This window comes from Neolamprologus brichardi, chromosome 13 (genome assembly GCF_056152115.1).
Source record: "Neolamprologus brichardi isolate AB-2024 chromosome 13, ASM5615211v1, whole genome shotgun sequence".
In the NCBI taxonomy this organism is placed as follows: Eukaryota; Metazoa; Chordata; class Actinopteri; order Cichliformes; family Cichlidae; genus Neolamprologus; species Neolamprologus brichardi.
In genome coordinates, this window is record NC_142116.1 from 958,491 (window position 1) to 978,749 (window position 20,259).

At 49.0% G+C, this 20,259-nt stretch overlaps 1 protein-coding gene across 1 annotated transcript in view; it reads left to right on the forward strand.

Moving 5' to 3' along the window:
* Nucleotides 1-19,100, forward strand: part of bmpr1aa (bone morphogenetic protein receptor type 1Aa) — a 38,671-nt gene extending 19,571 nt beyond the window's left edge. The window contains exons 3-13 of the mRNA XM_087849937.1: nucleotides 8,085-8,376; nucleotides 13,801-13,963; nucleotides 14,044-14,146; nucleotides 14,241-14,340; nucleotides 14,462-14,549; nucleotides 15,182-15,326; nucleotides 15,633-15,825; nucleotides 16,123-16,420; nucleotides 16,497-16,672; nucleotides 16,799-16,929; nucleotides 17,265-19,100. Coding sequence (XP_087706063.1) covers nucleotides 8,310-8,376; nucleotides 13,801-13,963; nucleotides 14,044-14,146; nucleotides 14,241-14,340; nucleotides 14,462-14,549; nucleotides 15,182-15,326; nucleotides 15,633-15,825; nucleotides 16,123-16,420; nucleotides 16,497-16,672; nucleotides 16,799-16,929; nucleotides 17,265-17,390 — 1,590 coding nt within the window. The 5' untranslated portion in view covers nucleotides 8,085-8,309 and the 3' untranslated portion in view covers nucleotides 17,391-19,100. The remainder of the gene's footprint in view (nucleotides 1-8,084; nucleotides 8,377-13,800; nucleotides 13,964-14,043; nucleotides 14,147-14,240; nucleotides 14,341-14,461; nucleotides 14,550-15,181; nucleotides 15,327-15,632; nucleotides 15,826-16,122; nucleotides 16,421-16,496; nucleotides 16,673-16,798; nucleotides 16,930-17,264) is intronic.
* Nucleotides 19,101-20,259: the final 1,159 nt, after the last annotated feature.

Consider the following 20,259-nt stretch of genomic DNA (forward strand, 5'->3'; position numbering starts at 1 on the left):
CTTTGGAATACGCGGCCTTTAAATATTAGACGGGCATCTTCGTTTCCTGTTGTTAAAATGCTTTTGAAAACCTGCGGCTTTTTTCGATAGCGTTCAGTAGAGGTGGGAATCACCAAACATCCCACGATACGATATTATCACAATACTTAACACACGATACAATATTATTGCAATTTTTTAAAATATTTTGCGATATTCAGATTCTGTACATAAAGGTAAACTTTATCAATATTCATTTTCTCTAATATCAAAGTCTCACACTCAGTCTTTCTCTCATTTCAGTTTGATTGTTGACAAACTGAACGGTTTGTATTACAGTCTAGTCCAACTTAACTGAATCAACCATCTGGTACAATTATAGCTATTCTGAACTATGCAGTTTATGAAAACTATGCAGCCCCTTCAGCAACTGAAGAATTTGAAAGTAAATGAAAACAAAATATAATTTTACATTAAATAAAAAAGTTTTAAACTTAATTAAAATAAAACATGTCTTAAATTAAAATAAGTAAACTGTCATGTTTATTAAACACATTTGGACAGTGAAGGAATGTCAGGATTCTTGCTCAGAAAAAGGATCAACATGCTCTGAAGTCAGAGCACAAAAACCTTTTTTGTAACAAAATATCAATTTCTGCTGTCCCTGTATCCATACATTATTAGAAACAAAACATCACCATGCTACACAGTATCCATTTTTCCCCACCCCTAGCGTTCAGACTGGCTTGAGTTGATGTGGTTTTGTGTTTCTGTTCAGCACTTTTGGCAAACTTCTTGTTTTTAAACGTGCAGTTTGCTTTGGGCTTTATTTACCTTCAAACTGAAATATTAAATATGTGATCTCATTATGCTTCTGATTTGAAATATGTGAAATCTTGAAGTAGCGTGCGTGCGTGCGTGCGTGCGTGCGTGCGTGCGTGCGTGCGTGCGTGCGTGCGTGCGTGCGTGCGTGCGTGCGTGCGTGCGTGTGATGAGCCGTTGTCTCTGATAAGTTTTACTTTTAGTGCTGTTGTGTGTTTGTCTGCTGTGCCTCTGATTGGATGGACCTCGGGGGAGGATGGGGGGTAAATCTGGATGTTGGGGGATACCTCGTGATGGGGTCGGCATGTTTAGTACCTCCCATGAAGCCACTGTGGTGGAGCTAACTGGTTTAACTGGGAGGGCTGCCTGAGCGTCCTCTCACCTCTGGCGAGCGATTCAGGATCATAATGTTGTTTTTATGATCAGAGTGTGTTTGTTTTATGACTCAGCCGCAGCACACAGCACTGTGGCAGTGATGGATGGACTTGTTTCTATGGCGATTAGCGTGATTAAAAACGCTTGGGGATCCTGAACTAAGCGGATCTGCTGCATTATCATATAACTGGGAGCCGTGTTAGCCTCTGTCTCCAGCTTTGATCGTAATCAATAAACGATCGTACTGATAAAAAATATTAATTTAAAAAAAGATCCCGCAAACCTGCGCTGCCCCTGTGGATTGTGGGTAATCTGTGCTGCAGTAACACGACGATGAAGAGTAGAAGTAAATGTTCCTCCTCCGGTTTGGTGCTGCAGCTGCTCTGCAGAGCCTCTGTCGGCCTCTAATGAAATTAAGCCTCGCTGCTGCCCGCTCTGCCTCTGCAGAGACACACACACACACACACACACACACACACACACACACACACACACACACACACACACACACACACACACACACACACACACACACACACGGTGAGGGCGTGTGCCACTGAAGTGAGGCTCAGGCACTCTGATTTGGGGGAATTGAACCACATTCAGTTTAAACCAAAAGCATCGTTTTCTTCTGCGAGCGCACCAACGGGTCAGACTCGGACACTAAAATCAGACAGAGCTCTTTGTGATGTCATCGACAAATTGAAAGATGCTTTCAGAATAAAAGCTCTGGCAGTCTGTGTCTGTGCTGGCAGCCCTCTCACGATGAATCTTAATAAGAGTCTGGAAGACATCTGAGTTGCTCTTGGCCTTGACGTCATGTTACATCTGCATGTAGGGTCACCTGATGGCAGCTTAAAGTTCATCCTGTTAATAAAGAGCTAATAAACCCAACGGAAGAAGAAGAAAAGGTGCGTTTGAGTTAATTTCTGGGATTAGATGGAGGATAAGGATGGAGAAGAATAGGATTAGGAGAAGGAAGATGCAGGGAGGAAGAGGCCCGCAGCACTGCTCACCGGGGCTCGGGGTATTCTGGGTATTCTTATGCTAATCCATCGCCGGGGAAGAGGCACAGAGCAGCCAGGCAAACAATGGCAGTGGAGCCAGAAAGTCTGGCCTGCAGTCTCCCAGGCCCTGAAAGGCATGTCAGGCAGGGCGCCGACACCAACGGGAGGCTGCTGCAGCACCCAGAGGCCCGCCTGCAAGGAGGGGGCCCCTGGAGGGGCCGGGGAACGGGGCCAAGATGGAGGCAGAGAGGGATGAGGCGAGAAATGAGAAACCTGATGGAAAGCTGGAAGGAGGGGAGAGAGGAGGGGGAGAAGGGAAGGCAGCAAATGGAGCATGCTAGGAGAGGAGGGAGTAAGATGAGGAGGAAAGAAGGAGAGGGAGAGATGGGATAACGGGTTCGGGTAGCTGGTCAGTTTGGCCCATTCAGGCTGCCGTGCTCAGACGAGCATTTATGGTGCCAGCGTAGCCTTCGTTGCCGCTGCAGTGCTCTCTAAACGATAGACATCACCACTCAGACAGTAGCGTGTCACACGTGCTGATGAAGAGAAGTCAAAACCAGAAGAAAACTTTTCATGCAAAATTCTTTTGACAAAAAAGTTTTCAAACAGTTCCAACATCCGTGTGTCTCTGAGCGTCTGTGCAGCATTAAACGTGCTAAAACGGGCATGACTGTACTCACACTGCAAAGATGGCCTCACGATGTGAGGATGGTCACGTGACACCCGAGACTCTCAACGCAGAGGACGGCCTTAGCCCCAAACCAAACGCCAGAGCGGCTCAAACTGCAGTTCCTCTAGTGTCCACCGGAGGCTCCAGCAGTCAGTCCCCATAGACTCAGAACCAGAAAGGGTTTTATTGCCAAATGTTGAGCAGGTTTACAACATTAGGAAATTGCTGCGGTGCTTAGTGCAAACATGCTGTCATATAACGCTTAAATAGACAGAAAAATAAGAATTAAAAGTGCTAAGTAGATCTATACATGAGTGCAGGTGGTGATCAGTGCCAAACATGGAATGATGCAGTGAACAGACTCCCATGTTAAATATGTTGAGGGCCTGATACAGGAGAGGTTTGAATTGAGTCGGGTCTGTGGGACACATGTGGGTGGTTTCTGTCCGTCACTGGAGGAGGACACAGCTCTACTGCTGCAGCTAACGGACGCACCTCCTGAAATCGGCTCAGGAAGCCTCGTAACTGAGAACAGGCAGCCTTGATGCTCCCGATGTCACAGAACGACGGGGCTCATGTTTTCACCTCAAAGCTTCTGACAAACAGCCTGAGCTGGTGTCGGGTAAGAAATAAATGCTAATTGAAATTATTTAACACATTAGAGTCCACTGTCCTTATTCAGATGGTTTTATTTTCATTTTTTAAACATGAAACGAGCAACTTGAATGTTTTAGCATCGTTTCCTTCAGCAGATTCTGGAAACGTTGAGCTAACGTTTGCATGTGTGACATTAAATCCACTTTTCATCCTGATTTTCACGACGGCTCAGATTTTCAGCTCGTTCAGGCCGAGTGGAAAGTTTGATGGAGTGGAGCTCAGACTGAGAGGTTAGAAAAATGTCCGTTTGATTTCACAGAAATATTCTTTCAGTCCAGGTTCTGATTTGATTTTGATGGAACTCAGCAGAAGGAGAAAGCACCTCCGTCCATCCCTCCACCCCAGTCCCCACTAATATTCTGCTGCACCACCGCCCCTGATGCCCATCTCTCTCATTACTGCATTTATTTATCGAGCGCAGGAGCTGCTGGCTCCTCCAATCAGCTCTCAGTAGTGTTTATTTAGTCTGTCGCCGCCGCTCCTCCAGCACAGGAAGTGGAGGTGCATTAAAGCTTGATTATTGATGTCTGGCCCCTCACCCTGCAGTCCATTGAGAGGGGGGCAGTATTGGGGATGGATTATTAATGCCTTCACCCCACCGCTCCCTCCCTGCCAGCGTCCAGTGTCGTTTTACAGCGTTTTTACAGCAAGGTTGGTAAATCAGGAGCTGCCCAGGAGTTTCTCTCCTCAGCGAGCTGGTAGCATTAAAACTGTGACTGAAACATTTAGGCCACGTGACTGAACATGCTCGGCTTTTGTTTTTCCTGTAACAGGAAGTGGGGGAAGTGCTGAAAGCTGCCATCAAATACTTAAAAAATAAAGATTTACCTGCTTACTCACAGGCCAGTCTGCTTCTGGATGGGACGGACCAAAGTCAAACGTACAGATCGGAGCTGAAAATCCTTCTGTGGATCCACAAGGATGCACAGCTGTTAATGAATCTTTGTTGTTGGAAGAAACGCCTTTTATATTTGGGTAAATGAAACCCCGACCACAGGACGCCAAAAACAAATCGTTAATCAGCTCCATTTATGGTCATTCTGACATCATCGTGGAGCTGAAACAAGCACAAAAGCAGCTTGAGCTCTGAAACGCTGACGTTCACGAGAGCATCCAGACCGAGCTGTCAGACAGGAAGCTACGCCAGCGATAATAAAAGTAATCAGAGTAAAACTGTGTCCTGAGCCTCCAGCACAGATATCGTTTTACTTCATAGTTTTATGGCCGAATGAAAAGTTCTACCCGAAGCCTTTTAAAGGACTGTTTCTCCACAAGTCGTAACCCGCTGCTTGGGTTTCATCCCACCAAATGTCCCAGCATCCCCGGAGCAGCGTGACCTCGAATTCCTTCCCCTGGGGGGTGGTGGGGGGGGCAGCTATGGCTCAGTGGTTCCCTATAAGGGCGGTTTATTCTGCACAGGTGGGACCGCCAACAATACCTCCTTTCATTCCCACCGTCACGGTGAATGTTCCTCCTCCAGGACGCCGGCGTGACGTCCAGCTCGCCAGAGCAGCTACGCTACATTAACCTCTGTTAGCTGAGGAGACGAGAGAGGGCGGGGTTAGGGTGTGGGTTTGAACCCCACTGCAGGCAGCGCCGTCATTTATGGAAGTTTGTTTTTGGATTTAGACGTCTGTTTTTACGTGGGGGGGGGGAATCCAGAGTGAATAAATCTGCAAACATCACCTTTAACTTTGTTTTCCGGCCTTTCAAAGCTGATGAGTCATAAGACGACGTGCCCACGCGAAGGTCTCTGCTCTTCTCACCCGTGCTGTCGTTCGGTTATTCTCCAGCTTCAGATTTGATTGGTTCTCTTCCTTTGAACACATCCAGTGTTTCGTTACTCGTGTAAAGAAAGAGATTTAATCTGGCAGCTGGTTCCCAAAGTAGGGTTGGAGGGCCCCTCCAGGGTCGCAGGTCACAGAGAATAGAGGTACACAGGAGTAGTACCTGCTCAGTTTACACGTGTGCAGCTCGGTGTGCAGATTGTGTCCCAGCACTCACTGATGAGTTTACGTTTTAGTTTTGATGGGTAAAAATCTTCTGTGGACGTCGGAGCAGCTGTGCAGCTACGCAGCGGTTTGAAGGCCTGAAGGCTCAAATGCAGAGTTTCAGGTGAGCTGCTGAGTTCTTTCTTTCTCTGCTCTACGTGAAGCGGCTCTTCTTAAACACTGATGTCACCTGCGCACACTTCCTGTCATGTGATTAAGACCTCTGTGCTGATTGGTGCTTGGAGCTCAGCTGCTCTTTTCACAGATGGTTGTTACTGTTTCTTCTCGTGTCAGCATCGATGAATATTCATGCTCAGAGTCGTGGGGGTGCTGTGAGGACGTCCTAATGTGGCAGTAGCCCCGAGTTCCTGTGTGTGGATTGGTTGGTTCTTCTGAACCATGTGCTGCTCAAAGGCGTCGCTGCGCAGATGAACCTGAGTGGACGGACGCAGCGGCTGCTGGAGGGTTTTGTGCTGTAAGTTCAGCCTGTTTACTGTAAACAGCTGCGGAGGATGAGGAGGCCGCCGCAGCCCGAGTCTGAGCCGATTGTCTCGGCCTGCAGTGGGTTGGCAGTTCGATATCTGCTGGTACGAGCGCCACGCTGGAGAAGGCGTTTGTTGTTGACTGCAGCAGAGCGAGGAGTTGGAGACGAGTCTGAACACGATGAGGAGGAGGAGTGAAAGTTCACCCGCAGCGTTTGTGAACTCTGTCTGAGGCTCTTCCTGCGAGGTGACAGATTCAGCCGCTTGTCTCTCTGGCGTCTCGGTCTCCACGGCGACTTTGTGTGTTTTTGTGCCTTTCAGTTGTGATAACAGCCGTGGGTGTTTTCAAAGGGAAGTGGACGTGTCAGGCGATTACCGGCTGGGGGAGGCGTGCTTCCTGTGCCGGGGGGGTCGCAGCAGATGGTCTGTCCCGAGCCTGCCTCGACTTGCCCGCCCCGTCTGACGGCGTTATCGCCGCACGCCGTCGTCTTTAAATGGAGCGAAGAGCCGCAAACAAACTGGAGGTTTTGTTGTGACGAAGAGGTGAAGAATCTTTCACTCTGTGATATCGACTCAGAGACGCGCACACACACACACACACACACACACACACACACACACACCTTTAGTAAACCCTGAGTGTGAGTGTTCGGGCAGGGCGGGACTGGAGGGTAAAAAGATGTCGTCTCTAACACGCCGTCCAGTTTGGTTTCGTTCGTGTCCAGAACATCGTGGATCAGCTGTAGGTGGAACTAACTCGCTAACTTCCTGCCAAACTTCCTGCTATTTTGGGAGCCTAATAACAGATTAACCAATCACAGCACTCCTCCTGTGTCCCACCAACACAGAGGTTTATTGGATGGATTCAGCTTGTTTTCAGTTTTAAAGATTTGTTTATGACTTTATTGCAGTTATGGGTGTGCTTCTTATTCAGACTGTGTCGTGGGGTTGACTTGAGTGGCTGTGGGAGGAGCCAAAACCCCCAAATCAATAACTCAGTGATGACCAAGTTAAACATTATTTAATTAAATGGGTCATGAGTCACATTGGCAGCTTTAGCCTTCCGTACACGATGACACATTCTGCTGTTTGTGCAGACGAACAGCAGAATGTGTCTAAATGTGCTTTCTTGCATTAATGTTTAGTAAATATTAATAAACGTTCAGCGATGCCTGTCCTCGGATTTGAAGCCGTGTTTGTCGTGTACGCTCGACCCGCCCTGGGCGCCGTCCCGTGTGTGCGTCTTTGTTCTCCGTCTCTCTGGAGATGTGTGAAAAGTGGGTCACAGGTCGGACCCCTTTGAGGCCCGAGGGCAAATAAAAAGTGACAGACACCGGCCACGCATCGCCGCTAATTCCCTCGCACACCCCTCTGGCCCTCTCTCGGCGCCCACTAATTGCGACATTACGTTATTAGAGCTGGGCGGGACCCGAGCGTCGGTAATTGCAGAACATCCCCGGACAAATGGTCGGGTAGTTAGGCGGGCCCTGGAGGCCAGCGCCGGGCGGCCAGGGTCACTAGGTCACGGCACGCTGAGGAGCATGCTCTCATCATCATCATCATCATCATCATCATCATCATGTGAGCAGGTGATTCTAATGTTTTGGCCCAAACTGTTGGTGTGTGTGTGAGGTCACTGTGATGACACAGGAAGTTAATAACTACAACGCTGCAGAAACAGAAAGCTGCTGAAGCTGCTCGTTTCACACAGGATCAACTGAGCGTCGAGGCCCAGGATCAGATAAAGGAGGATTATTTTCACCGGAGAATCATGCAAAGCTGCCGTAGGAGAGCGGGGAGGAAAGCTCTGGAGCTGCAGAGCGCAGAAATGTTTCCTCTGAGAATCGTGAGCAGCTACAGCGTTCGAACAGCAGAGAGATGAAGAATGAAACTAATTATAAGGGCAGTGCGATGGTTCACAGCATGCAGGTCGTGGGTTTGAATCCACCAGCCGGCCTCTCTGTAACATGCAGGTCAGGCTGTAGGTGGGCGGGGTTGTCTGTAGTGCTCTCTCGCCATGGATGCATCCGAGGCTTTCCTGATCAGCTGATGTTGGTCTTACTGAATCCCCTATCTCTCTCTCTCTCTCTCTCTCCTTCAGGGTTTTGGACCCACAGAGCCTGTGAGACCCAGGAGGACCTGTTTTTGTGATATTGCCCTTCACCCCATTACCTCCACCCTCCCCTTGCCTCCATCTGGAGCTCCTCCCTGCTCCTCAGACTCCTGCCGTAGAACAATAACACTCTTCTCCACGCCCAGACCGGCTCATCAGAAGGTCTCGTTGACGGTGTGGGACCCAGTCGGGTTGGTCCGGGCCTGCTGCAGGATGCCAGGTCTACCGGTCTGCGCGGCGGTGACGGCCGTCGCTCTGCTGCTGTCCCTCAGAACTGACGGTAAGATGTTTAAAAGCTGGTTGTGGTGAGCAGCTGTGCCAGCGTTTGTTTTTCAGTGTCACAGAAACGTACAGAGATGATGGCGACCATCATCAGAACCAGCACCAGGCAGCGAGTTTCTCACAGGGTCAGAAACAGGAAGTGAAAGGCCACATGTTTAAGGCTTCATATGTCAGCTACATGATCCAGTTATTAGTGGACAAACCTGTGCTTTTATTCTGAAAGTTTAGCTGCTCTTAATCACTGAGCTTGGGCTCATCAGGCTGCGGTTCGGTGACAGCTTCCTGTCTCACGGTCACATGGTCTCCACCTGAGCTCCATCTTTTTTTAATCGTTTCTCGTGTTTGTGTGATCGCGATGGTCCCAGTTAGTGTGTCGCTGGGCTCCGACGTGTCCTCTCTGACCCACGAGCTGCTCGGTTACTCATTAACCCTTCAGTTTGTCCTCGGCAGATAAGCGCTACTTCAGGCGACGTTAGCATACAGAGTCGCCGTGGGGCTCCTCTGTAAGCGGCGCCCCCCTCCGTGTGCACACAGCAGCCTTTTGTTTAAGCTGTTTTTAAGTGTCGGCCGACCGATAAGGACAGAAACAGACCCAGAAATGTCACGCCACTCCTCCTGCTTCCGATAAAATATTCCCAGCAGCTTCTTCCCGAACATTGAATTCTGCATCTGTGGGTTTTTCACAGGGGAGGCTTTTCCAGATCGATGGCAGCCAGCGTCTGCTCGATGTTTGCAGGTGGAGACGAGCTTCACTGAAGCTGCTGTTTGGATCCTTTTAACCCTTTAAAGCCGGTCAGAGCAGCACGCTCTGTTTTGCGTAACTATTTTTAAATCCTGGTAGCTCTGCAACCACGTGAGCTAGCGCAATAATTTTTTTTGCATATGAAACCGGAGGAGTTGTACTTACATCTTATGCCATCAGCTTGTCCTCGGTCACAGTTTCCTTCCACATATAACTTTGCAAAAACTGCATAAAAAGCACTTGCAGCAACAAAAACATAATATTCCAGAAACACGCTTTGCCGATCAGATCAGCTGTTCATAACACTTCCTACGTCCATCAGCGCGAACTATCGCATGTCCGCCATGACCTGCCCGAAACTGGAAGTGACGTCATTTTCGCGGAAATGTAGTTTGTTGTTTTTTTTACCATCAGGGCCTCATGAGCCTATACTGGTGTTTTTAAAAGTTATGTTTGACTTTATGACTTTCTGTGTCGTTTCTGGGATGCTTAGGACTCATATTGCACTGCTGGAAATAGTTTATTTTGATGCATATGCTGCTTTTTTGCAAATTTGCATTATAATATTTATTTTCGTTTTTCCTGCAGTATATAAAAATTGGTGTATTTCAAAAGTAAAACTATGAAGACACACAAAATAAATTTCCTGTGGTGGGAAACTATTTTGTGCAACTTTTTTTGTATTTACAGTTTTGAGGGATAAGCCTCTTAAATTTCTCTAACTAGAAATATATGTTAAAAAACAAAAAGATTTTCAATTTTTTTGTAGTTTATTGCACTTTTTTGCAATTTATGTAATTACTATGCACTTAATGCAGACATATTATTAAAATCTGGGCTATAATGGTTGTATTGATGTATAGCAACTTGAAATGCTCCCAAAAATGGCTCCACAGCATGTAAACATATAATGTAAGCTCTGGTGGACTTGGTTCTATGGTCGGTCTTAAAGGGTTAAATGTCTTATAATCATAAACATGCATTTAAACTGCGTTAACCTGACAGCTGATGACGTGCCGTCTGCACGCTGCTTTGGGCTGAGGAAGTAAGAAAACGTACAGAAAATATCGATCGTTGTGTGGAAGTAACTTTACTGTAAATAGTGGGGAAAAGAAACAGACAGGCGTTAATATAAATGCTGTAAAAGTTCCGACTTTATGGCCGGGTTGACATTTCCACATTTTCCTTCCCGTGGCCCACATTGGACCCTCTGTAAGGCCGGTTGTGGCCCGTGGGCCTTATCTTTGAGTCCACAGAGTCAGCTCCTCCTCCTGACCGAGTCTCAGGGCGGAGGAGGCGTTCCAGCTTGGCGTGGATCAGTGTCAGAGGATGTGAGAGAGGTCGTCTCCTCCCTCGCCACTCTCTGACCTCCAAACACCCAGAGTCCGCTGATAAGAGCCGGCTGTAATCTCAGGAAGGGAGCGACTCGCCGCCGTCTTATCAAACTGTTTTTCCATCCACCTTCTGCCTGCTGACTCCGCCTTCACTCCGTCAGGAAGCCATTTGTGTCGGTGACATTTACAAAGTGACGGCGAGGTGGCGCTGACGTGTTCACGTCACTGCTCTGACTCAGGGAGCTGCTCATTGGCTGACGAGTGTCTGAGTGTCTGTAAATTTACCAAAAACGCCATCTTCAGTCTGAGCCCATAAACCATCAGGAAAGAGTCGAGGTCGGACAGAGGGACGACTTCCTGGGCGCCACAGCCAGGTGAAAAGCTCGTCATGTTCAAACGGAGACAGCGTCTACCTTTAATACTGTCAGGATCTTTCAATAATTGTACACCTGCGGCAGGTGAGCTGAGACGCTGGGCAGTGAAATGTGTCATAGATGCTGTCCCGCGCTCGTGTCCTCGTGTCAGTGACGCTTCGCTGTGACATCATCATCATCAGTTAGCGGCTCACACACACCTGTGACTTTAAAGACACTGGATGTGAAAATAAGTTCATAGAAATATTTGAGCCGTCGTTCTGAGGAGAAAGCGGATCTGTTCACAGCGAGGGCTGCAGCGGCGCTCTGAGCCCCTCCCCTCCCTGCAGGAAGCTGTTGAACTGATTGTTGCCGCTCTCACTTCCTCTCTGCACATTAACCGTTTCCTGTACGAGCTGCTGGCGGCGCTAAACTCTCCAAACAGCCATTGTTCTCCGGAAATATCCGTCAGTCCCTCCGGATACTTATTCACCCTTGGAAGCGGTGTTTGTTTCCTCTCTGCGGACCTCGCCGTGGCGGCGGCACACTTCGTATTTTATTTTGGAGGGCAGAGTCAGCTGAATGTTGGGGGCGGGGCTTCTCTCTAAAGCAACATAAACACAGGTAATCACGGCACATTCTGGCTCAGTCATTCGTTCATCTCATCTTTGAATTATGATGAAGGTCACCGCCGTCTGTCGGCCATCTTTATCCCGAGGACGTTGAAGAAACCAGAGATGAGCCTGTGGGCCCATCACACTCGCCGTTGTCCTCGGAGACGTGCCGTGTGCACCGCGAGCTGCTGTGTCGCTGGAAGGCGTGATGGTCGGTGTCACACTGACGGGCGGAGCTGCTGCTGAGGAGAGACTTTGTTTGCTTCTAGTTTTGACTTCCTCTCCTCCGTCAGCGCCGTCAGTCAGGCGAGGCCCCGCCCTCTCAGCTGTGGTTGACTTGGTACAGAGCTGCGGTGACATCACAGCGAATCCATGAACCTCCTGCAGCACGACGCCGCGGCTGTTGGGAGCAGCTCCTCGCCTCTTCCTGCTGCGTCCGTGTTTCCGTGTTAACGCCTCCTCGCGGCCTCTCCACGGCGTGCTCGTTGCAGGGTTATAACGAGGTTGTTAATGAGCTCGCCGGGAAGCTTTTCAGCTGCTCTCCGTCACCTCGGCAACACAAATGCATAAACATCCCCGGCAGGAAGTTGGTGAGGAGGAGGAAGGAAGGGAGGCGGTGCTCGGTGGGCTCGCGTTATAAAAGTGGAGACAAACAAAGGAGCCGAGTGATCCACATGGTTTAGATCAAAGGGTTATATTCCCGTTTCTATGGTTACACGGGAATATTTTCCTCACGGGAGACAAACTGTCACCACTGAGAATGAAGGAAAGATGGCGGCCTCCACCTTCAGACAGCACTCAGGTCACAGTGATGCCCACAGGAGGCGGCTGTGTTACCGTGGAGCCGGGACACGAAGTTTTATGACGAGTCCACAGTGGGAATAAAATAAAACGTGGAGTTAAAGCGTAGATGAGGAGTCGTGTGTTTCTGCTGATGTTTGAAACAAGCGTGAGATTAAAATCAATCAAACTGTTTGTTGTAAATAAGTTAAGAGCTGATGTTGGCGTGACGGCGAGCAGAGCGTCATAATGTGGGAGCTCAGGTGTGTGGTGGGCAGGTAACTGACTCAGGCAGTAATTAAAGACGGTGTGTTTGTGGCTGATTACAGGCTGCAGACGCTTCAGTGTGAATTATGAAGCTGAGCTTTTTCACCCAGAAGGTTAAAAATATTTGAAGTTAAAAATCATCTGACGGAGGAATCAGTGAGCAGACTGATGCAGCTTCAGCTCCGCTCTCAAACAGCCGTCGCCATCATTTAAAGTCTTTTTTTTTTTTTCTGCTGAAAAAAGAATCGGCGAGCAGTGATGTCATCATTGTCTAGACCTGAAGGCCCTCATGAACCGCCCCCTCGGGCCTCTGATTGGGTGAAAGGCAGTGACGGGTGGAGCCTCTGCTCTGCCTCTGTCCACATGTGTGCTTAATAATTGTGCCGGCCGCCGGAGTGGAGACTGAGGTCTGGCAGAGAGGACGCTGGGTAATCTGACTCCCCCTGCGTGCTCTTAAAGTGGCAGCGCGGCCTGAGGGCGGAGCTCGGTTGGAGCAGCCGGTGTGGTCCGAACAGAAACAGCGACGTTAGGCCGCCTTGACGGCGAGCCGTGCAGGAGGAACGACCAAACATGTGAGAGCGAGAGAGGCGTTCCCCAAAGAAAACGGACAGGAAGCAGGTGATGACATGAGCTGCGAGGCGTGCAGACGCACGCTTTCACAACTTCAGATAATAAAACCAGGAAACAGACGATCCAGCTGTTCCAGGTGTTTGTCACATGATCACATGATCAGTTTCTTTCAGGTGATTTTGCTCAGGATGAACGTTTGTGTTGCTCTCGGAGGGAAACGATCAGCACATGAAAGCTGTGATTCGGTAACAGCGACTCTCGGGGGAGGGGCAGGGGGAGGGGCAGGGGGAGGGCGGGACTGGAGGTGAGCTACCAGCAGGAAGTTCATGTCCAGGCATGACGGCGTGCACGTCCACATGCCGTCTTTACTCTGAGGAAGGAAGGAAGGTGACGAGGTGTGTGAAAGTGATCTGAAAGACAAACACAGGAGGAGGAGGAGGAGCGTGAAGGAGAGCGGTGGCGTCGGCGCAGGAGGCGGCGCAGGGATCAGAGGAGGACTGAGATAAAGAGCAGACAGCTGATATGAACCATCGTCTCTGCCTTTGATCCTCTCTCTGAAGGCGAGCCGCCGCCGCTCATAAAAACCGTCAAATAAACTTTATTTGTGCTCGGCGATCTCCGACCCGCCGTCGTGTTTGCTGTGGTCCTTATACGGCGCTTCCTGTTCCTGCTCCTGTCGTCAGCTGATAGAGGAGTCACTCCGAGCTGCTCTCAGCCGTCACCAAAGACTAGAAAATGTTTTAACTTCTGTTTCGTGTCCAGCCGCAGGTCAGAACCCGGACCACGTCCTGCAGGGGACGGGGGTGAAACCCGAGGCCCGGCGCCCTGGCGACAGCCCCACCATCGCACCTGAGGACCTCCCTCGATCCCTCAGCTGCTACTGCTCGGGTCACTGCCCGGACGACGCCATCAACAACACCTGCCAGTGAGTAGAAGCAGCGCAGTAGAGTCACTGCTGAGTCCTCGTTGCTCCGTGATGATGATGATGATGATGTCTGTCTGCAGGACCAACGGTCAGTGTTTCGCCATCATCGAGCAGGACGAGCACGGAGACGTGCAGCTCACCTCCGGCTGCATGAAGTATGAAGGCTCTCACTTCCAGTGCAAGGTGAGCCGGTCTGTGTGGGCGTGTCCGTCACTTTTCTTGCCTCTGTGTCTCCTCCCTCCTGACCTGCTGTTGTGATTGGCTCCTTGCTCGGCAGGACTCCCCCAACGCTCAGACCAGGAGGACCATCGAGTGCTGCAACACAGACTTGTGCAACAGAGACCTGCAGCCCACGCTGCCCCCGCTGGCCCCCACCGGTAACGTGGAACACAGATGTGAAGCAGGTGAGCTCGCGAAATGCACAGGCGACTAATGAGTGTGTGTGTGTGTGTGTGTGTGTGTGTGTGTGTGTGTGTGTGTGTGCGCGTGTGTGCGCAGAACGAAGCCCCCACTGGCTGGCCTTCCTGATCTCCATGACGGTCTGCTGCTGCACGCTGATCTGCATCACCGTGGTTTACTACTACAGGTAAGAGCTCACCTGGCAGAGACTGTTGGACCTGCTGCTGTCGGCGGGGAGAGGCGGCGACGCAGACGTGTCTGTAGCTCATTGGCTTTCACTTCCTGTTGATGTCTGATACGATAGCCGTGCATAAATCACCTGACGTGGGCTGGTGCAGTGAATTCTCACTGCTCGTAACGACCAGTCACTAAATGGTCCAACCAGCACACAACACACACGAACACATGAAGTAACGAACAGCAACATCAGGAAACCACATGTGAAATAAATCAGAGTAAAATCAAAGTAAATAATGTGACTGAAACTGAGCAGAAAGCAAAACTGAAAATATTTCATGTCAAATTTGAGCCTAAAAAAAAAGAGAAAGTGCTCCTTAGCTCAGGCTTTTATTTTGGCGTCATTGTCAGAGTAAACCTGACGACTTCCTGTTTACATTTTCTTCACTTTTGCTTGCAGTAAACACACACAGACCTTTTTATTGTGCTCACTTTGGACCCTTTTGTAAAACTGTTGATGAATCAAACTGAGGTGTGTGTGTGTGTGTGTGCGTGTGTGTGTGTGTGTGTGTGTGTGTGTGTGTGTGTGTGTGCGTGTGTGCACGTGTGTGTGTGTGTGTGTGTGTGTGTGTGTGTGTGCAGGTATAAGTTTAAGAGCGACCGGCAGCGGTATCATAAGAACCATAAGGACCAGGAGCACGACGTCTTCATCCGGGAGGGCGAGTCGCTCAGAGACCTCATTCATCAGTCTCAGAGCTCAGGCAGCGGCTCAGGGCTCCCCCTGCTGGTAGGAGCTACAAACACACCTCTGATTTAGAGGACAGTCAGCAGCAGCAGTGACTTTACTTTGTTCTCTATTAGAATTTATTTTTCTTTGAGTTTTATTTGATCTGGTAGTTTCAGTTTGATTACAAGTGAAGGTTGTTTCACCTGTGATGTCATCGCTGTCATTGATAAAAACGACGACGCTCAAAGAAGAGGCTCACACACTCATACAGAGCTTTGTTTTTAAAACGGGTCAAAGGTCACAGACCACGTTAACGACCAGGAAACTCTGAGCGCCCCTTCTGAAGCTTCCTTTCTGCGTCCTCAGGTGCAGCGGACCATCGCCAAGCAGATCCAGATGGTACGTCAGATCGGAAAGGGGCGGTACGGCGAGGTGTGGCTGGGCCGCTGGAGGGGAGAGAAGGTCGCCGTTAAAGTCTTCTTCACCCGAGAGGAAGCCAGCTGGTTCAGGGAGACGGAGATCTACCAGACGGTCCTGATGAGGCACGAGAACATCCTCGGTAGGCGCCAAACACGTCCGCGTTCTCACGAGGTTACGGTGCAGGTCATGTGACCCACGGTAAGCGAGTCATGGGTTCTGAGCAGCTTTATGATGCCGCCCGAGGACTCAGAGCGCGGCGTCGCTGCAGAAACAGCTGAACGATTATTTCAGCTTCATGAAAGTTCATCAGTGTTGGAGGAGAGAGACCGCGGTAACCACGGGCCAATAAGAAATGGTCTCCGGGCGCCTGAGGCGAATATAAAGTAAATAATGTCAGGTGGGTGTTTACCTTCCTCCTCTTCTTCCTCCTCTGCAGGCTTCATCGCGGCGGACATTAAGGGCACGGGCGCCTTCACGCAGCTCTTCCTCATCACCGACTACCACGAGAACGGCTCGCTGTACGACTTCCTGAAGCTGACCACGCTGGACACGCAGGCGCTGCTGCGGCTCGCCTACTCGGCCGCCTGCGGCCTCTGCCACCTGCACACGGAGATCTACGGCACGCAGGGCAAGCCGGCCATCGCCCACCGCGACCTGAAGAGCAAGAACATCCTGATCAAGAAGAACGGCACCTGCTGCATCGCCGACCTCGGCCTCGCCGTCAAGTTCAACAGGTTGGCGTTTACTCCGTGGTGCATTCTCAGGCTGCTCTGGCCTCGGCTGACCTAACCTCTCGTTGTGTTGCCATAGTGACACGAACGAAGTGGACATCCCCCTGAGCACCCGGGTGGGGACGAGACGCTACATGGCCCCCGAGGTCCTCGACGAGAGCCTCAACAAGAACCACTTCCAGGCGTACATCATGGCCGACATGTACAGCTTCGGACTCGTCGTCTGGGAGATGACCCGGCGCTGCGTCACCGGGGGTACGCACAAACAAACGCACAAACAAACGCACAAACAAACGCACACTCACACCAGAAGAAGAAGGTCAGTCGCTGTTGGGCGCGTCAGCCGCCCTGATGTTAACACAGGTGTTGTTTCCTGTGCAGGTATTGTGGAGGACTACCAGCTGCCGTACTACGACACGGTGCCCTCTGACCCCTCCTACGAGGACATGCTGGAGGTGGTGTGTGTTAAGGGCCTGCGGCCGACGGTGTCTAACCGCTGGAACAGCGACGAGGTGAGGACTACTTCCTGTCTGGTTTGTCTCTCTCCCGACTCTCGAGGATGTTTGTTTGATTCCAGCCTGATGGGAAAGTTCGAGCCGGGACTACTTCCTATCTGACCTAACCACCAACGTATTCCTCCGCCGACCTGTCGCCGGTCTTTCTGCCATCCTCGTGTCTGAACTGAGATCAAACTGAGACTGCGGCGGATAAATACGTTGGCGATGCGGTCAGACAGGAAGTGTCCCCGTGCCGGCGGCAGAGAGTTGGGTGTCACAATGATGGTGTCAGAGCGGCTGTGTCCTCGTGACTTCCTGTTCGTCCTTTAACGGCGTGTTTGTGTCCGCAGTGCCTCCGGGCCATGCTGAAGCTGATGTCAGAGTGCTGGGCTCATAACCCCGCCTCCCGCCTCACCATCCTCAGAGTGAAGAAGACGCTCGCCAAGATGGTGGAGTCCCAGGACATCAAGATCTGACCCCACCCTCCTCCAGACTCACCTCAACCTCCGCCCCAGACCGCCTCTTCATCAGGGGGATGAAGGGGAGGAGCTAAAAGAGCAAAGGACCCATCTCAGGGCTGAACTGTGTCTCCTCCTCTTCCTCCTCCTCCTCTCTCTGCGCCGAGTGACGCTTTCTGTGAAAGCCAAACAAAAGATACAGACGACTTCCTGTGGAGGGGCGAGGAGGGGGGGGCGGGGCTTTCATTCCTCATGAATGAACTGAGATTTTTTTTTATTCCTTTGAGGACCCACCTCGCCGAGCTTCCTCCACCTCCGCCTGTTTGAAAATGTTTTCTTTGTTTCTCTTCAGGACTGAGTTCTCCTGCCATATTAAGATATCATCTCCACGCTTAGATGAATATAAGCAGAATAAGGTACTATAATAACATGTGAATTTAAATGTGTAAATAAACGTTATCTTTAGATGCCGTGCCTGCTCGTGAGAGGAGTTCAAACCAGAACACTATGCTGCAGTGGTGTTGACGTCCGGCCGACTCCTCGGAGACGCCGGCGGGAGGTCGCGGGGTCAGCACGGAGACGTCTGCCGTCCTGTTCGTCTGTCTGTCTGATGAAATTAAAAAAAAACAAAACAAAGTGGCGCCAAACCCGAAGAAGACCTTCACGAAAATCTCAGCGACGTAACCGCTTTGAAAGGGGACTTATTCTGCTCAGAGTGGCTTAGTATGATTAACCCTTTGAAATAGTACTCATTTGTCTCACACAGCTCACTGTCTGATTGGCCACCTTCTGGAAGCCAGCAGAGGGGCAGTACGTTCCAGAGTTCCTCCACCTCTTGCTGACGTAGATGAACTGTAAATCTGGCTTATTTTATTTTTTAAAGTAATCCAGTTTTATGGGATATTTGCCCTTTTTAAGGCCCAAAGCCTGACTTTATTCTGATTAGCCAGGTTCTGGAAGCCTGCCGAGGGGTCGCTTTATCTCCTTTTTAATAGCAGTGTAATAAATTTGACTGCAGCTCGTCTGCAGGGCAATTGTGAGCCATCAGGGTTGGATTATATTTAAGACTTTGTATTTCATTCTGGACCAACCCTAGAGCGCCCCCTGTGGAACAGGAAGTCCACAGAGGGGGGCGGATTATTTTTACATAAGTTTATGTCATCATATGAAACTGCATACAGTCCAGTTGATCGTTATGCGAGTCAGAAAGTAAGAAAGCAGAACAGGTCCCCTTCGAGCTGATTGGCTTATTGCTGGTGAGTTTGCTTTAATCATTAGGAATATTTGGGAAACTGGTTCCGGATGTTTTTAGCCTAGCTTAGCACAAACACTGGAACCTCGTCTCATCAACTCTGGATGTGTTTATAGGGTTTCTCGGACACACGTAGAAATTAAAATGTAAGAATTGCTGTTTTAGCAGCGGTGCCACTAAGCTAACAGTTTGTGCTAAGCTAGGCTACGGTCGCTGTTAGCGGGTTCGTGCATGTTGGCTGCGCGTGAATGAGGCTAACGTTCGTACAGCAGCTATTTAAGCAGTAACCTTAGTGTGTCTGTAATTACAGCTCAGTATAGAAATAATCTTGAATATGTAAAAGTCTTTTTGTTTCCTGCTGTTGGTGTTTTGTACAGCATCTGGTATGGTGCCTTATGAGTTTACCAACGAAATGAAAACTCTATATACAGTCTGTCCAATGTACCGATTTTTAAATAAATACTCTTATTTTAGTACACAAAGCCACAGCGTCGCTCTGCTTCTTTCACGGCAACACCCGAGCTTTTACTTTGAAAATCCTGCATTTAATCTCGTTTTTGTTTCTACCAGCAAAAGAAATTTGGTCATGAATTTCATTTGGGATTGACTTTTCTCATTTTACTTCCCATGTTGTCAGTGTGCTAATGTTCAGAGATTTAGTCAAAAATAGTAACTTGTTACATTTCAACTTTTACCAACTCCAACTTTGTAACTTCCCATTTGAAGTTATTCATTTTAATTTATAAAAACTTTATTGGAGAAAATATTTTATTCCTAATGAAAAACCAAGGTTAACTAATAAATATCACTAATAATATAATTAACTTTTCAGGTAATTCACATTTATTTAAAAATCATACCTTAAAATCTTATAAAAATCTGCAAGTCAATCTCCAACTTTTGGAGATTTATTTTCCTGGATGATTGAGAAAGCATCAAGACATCTGCAAGTCAAGATTTTAAATGTTCATTTCCAATAAAGAGGAAATCAAATTTACTACAGTATTCATGTGATCCAAGTTTTAAATTTTGGCATTGAATGACATGGATACTTCAACATTTTAAAAGTTTTTATATAATAAAATTGCTATGACATCAGTTTTAACTTGTGTTTTTGATTCCATTTCAGCGACAAAATGATCCTGGGACTGAAACTTAAATTTCCATTTAATTTTTGAACTTTTGAAACTTGTTGCATTAGAATGAATATGTAACTTTAAGTTCATAATTTTGACCAAAAAAATATTCAAGTTTTTTGTAGTTTCACAACCTTAAATCGTACTAATACAGATTAATCCTGATTTTACAGTCAGTTTTGGTTTCATCTAAACTTTCTGTGAGCTTCCAAATGTCATTTGTTGCAGGTGTTTCCTCCAGGTGATCACTCAGCTGAGCAGCCTGGTCATGTGACAACTGCAGGTGATGAACAGCTGTGGTGCGTTTCCAGCTGTGAGCAGTTATAGCAGTGTCACAGTGATGTTGGTATAAAAGTGCCACCACGTCCATGTGACTCAAGCACTCCGGACTCTTTGCATCGTGCAGCACGGCCTTTCCACTACTTTGTTACTCGCAGGTCATCAAAACAAAACACCTGAAACTCTGAAGAACGGGCTGACGTCAGTAAATCTTGCTGTT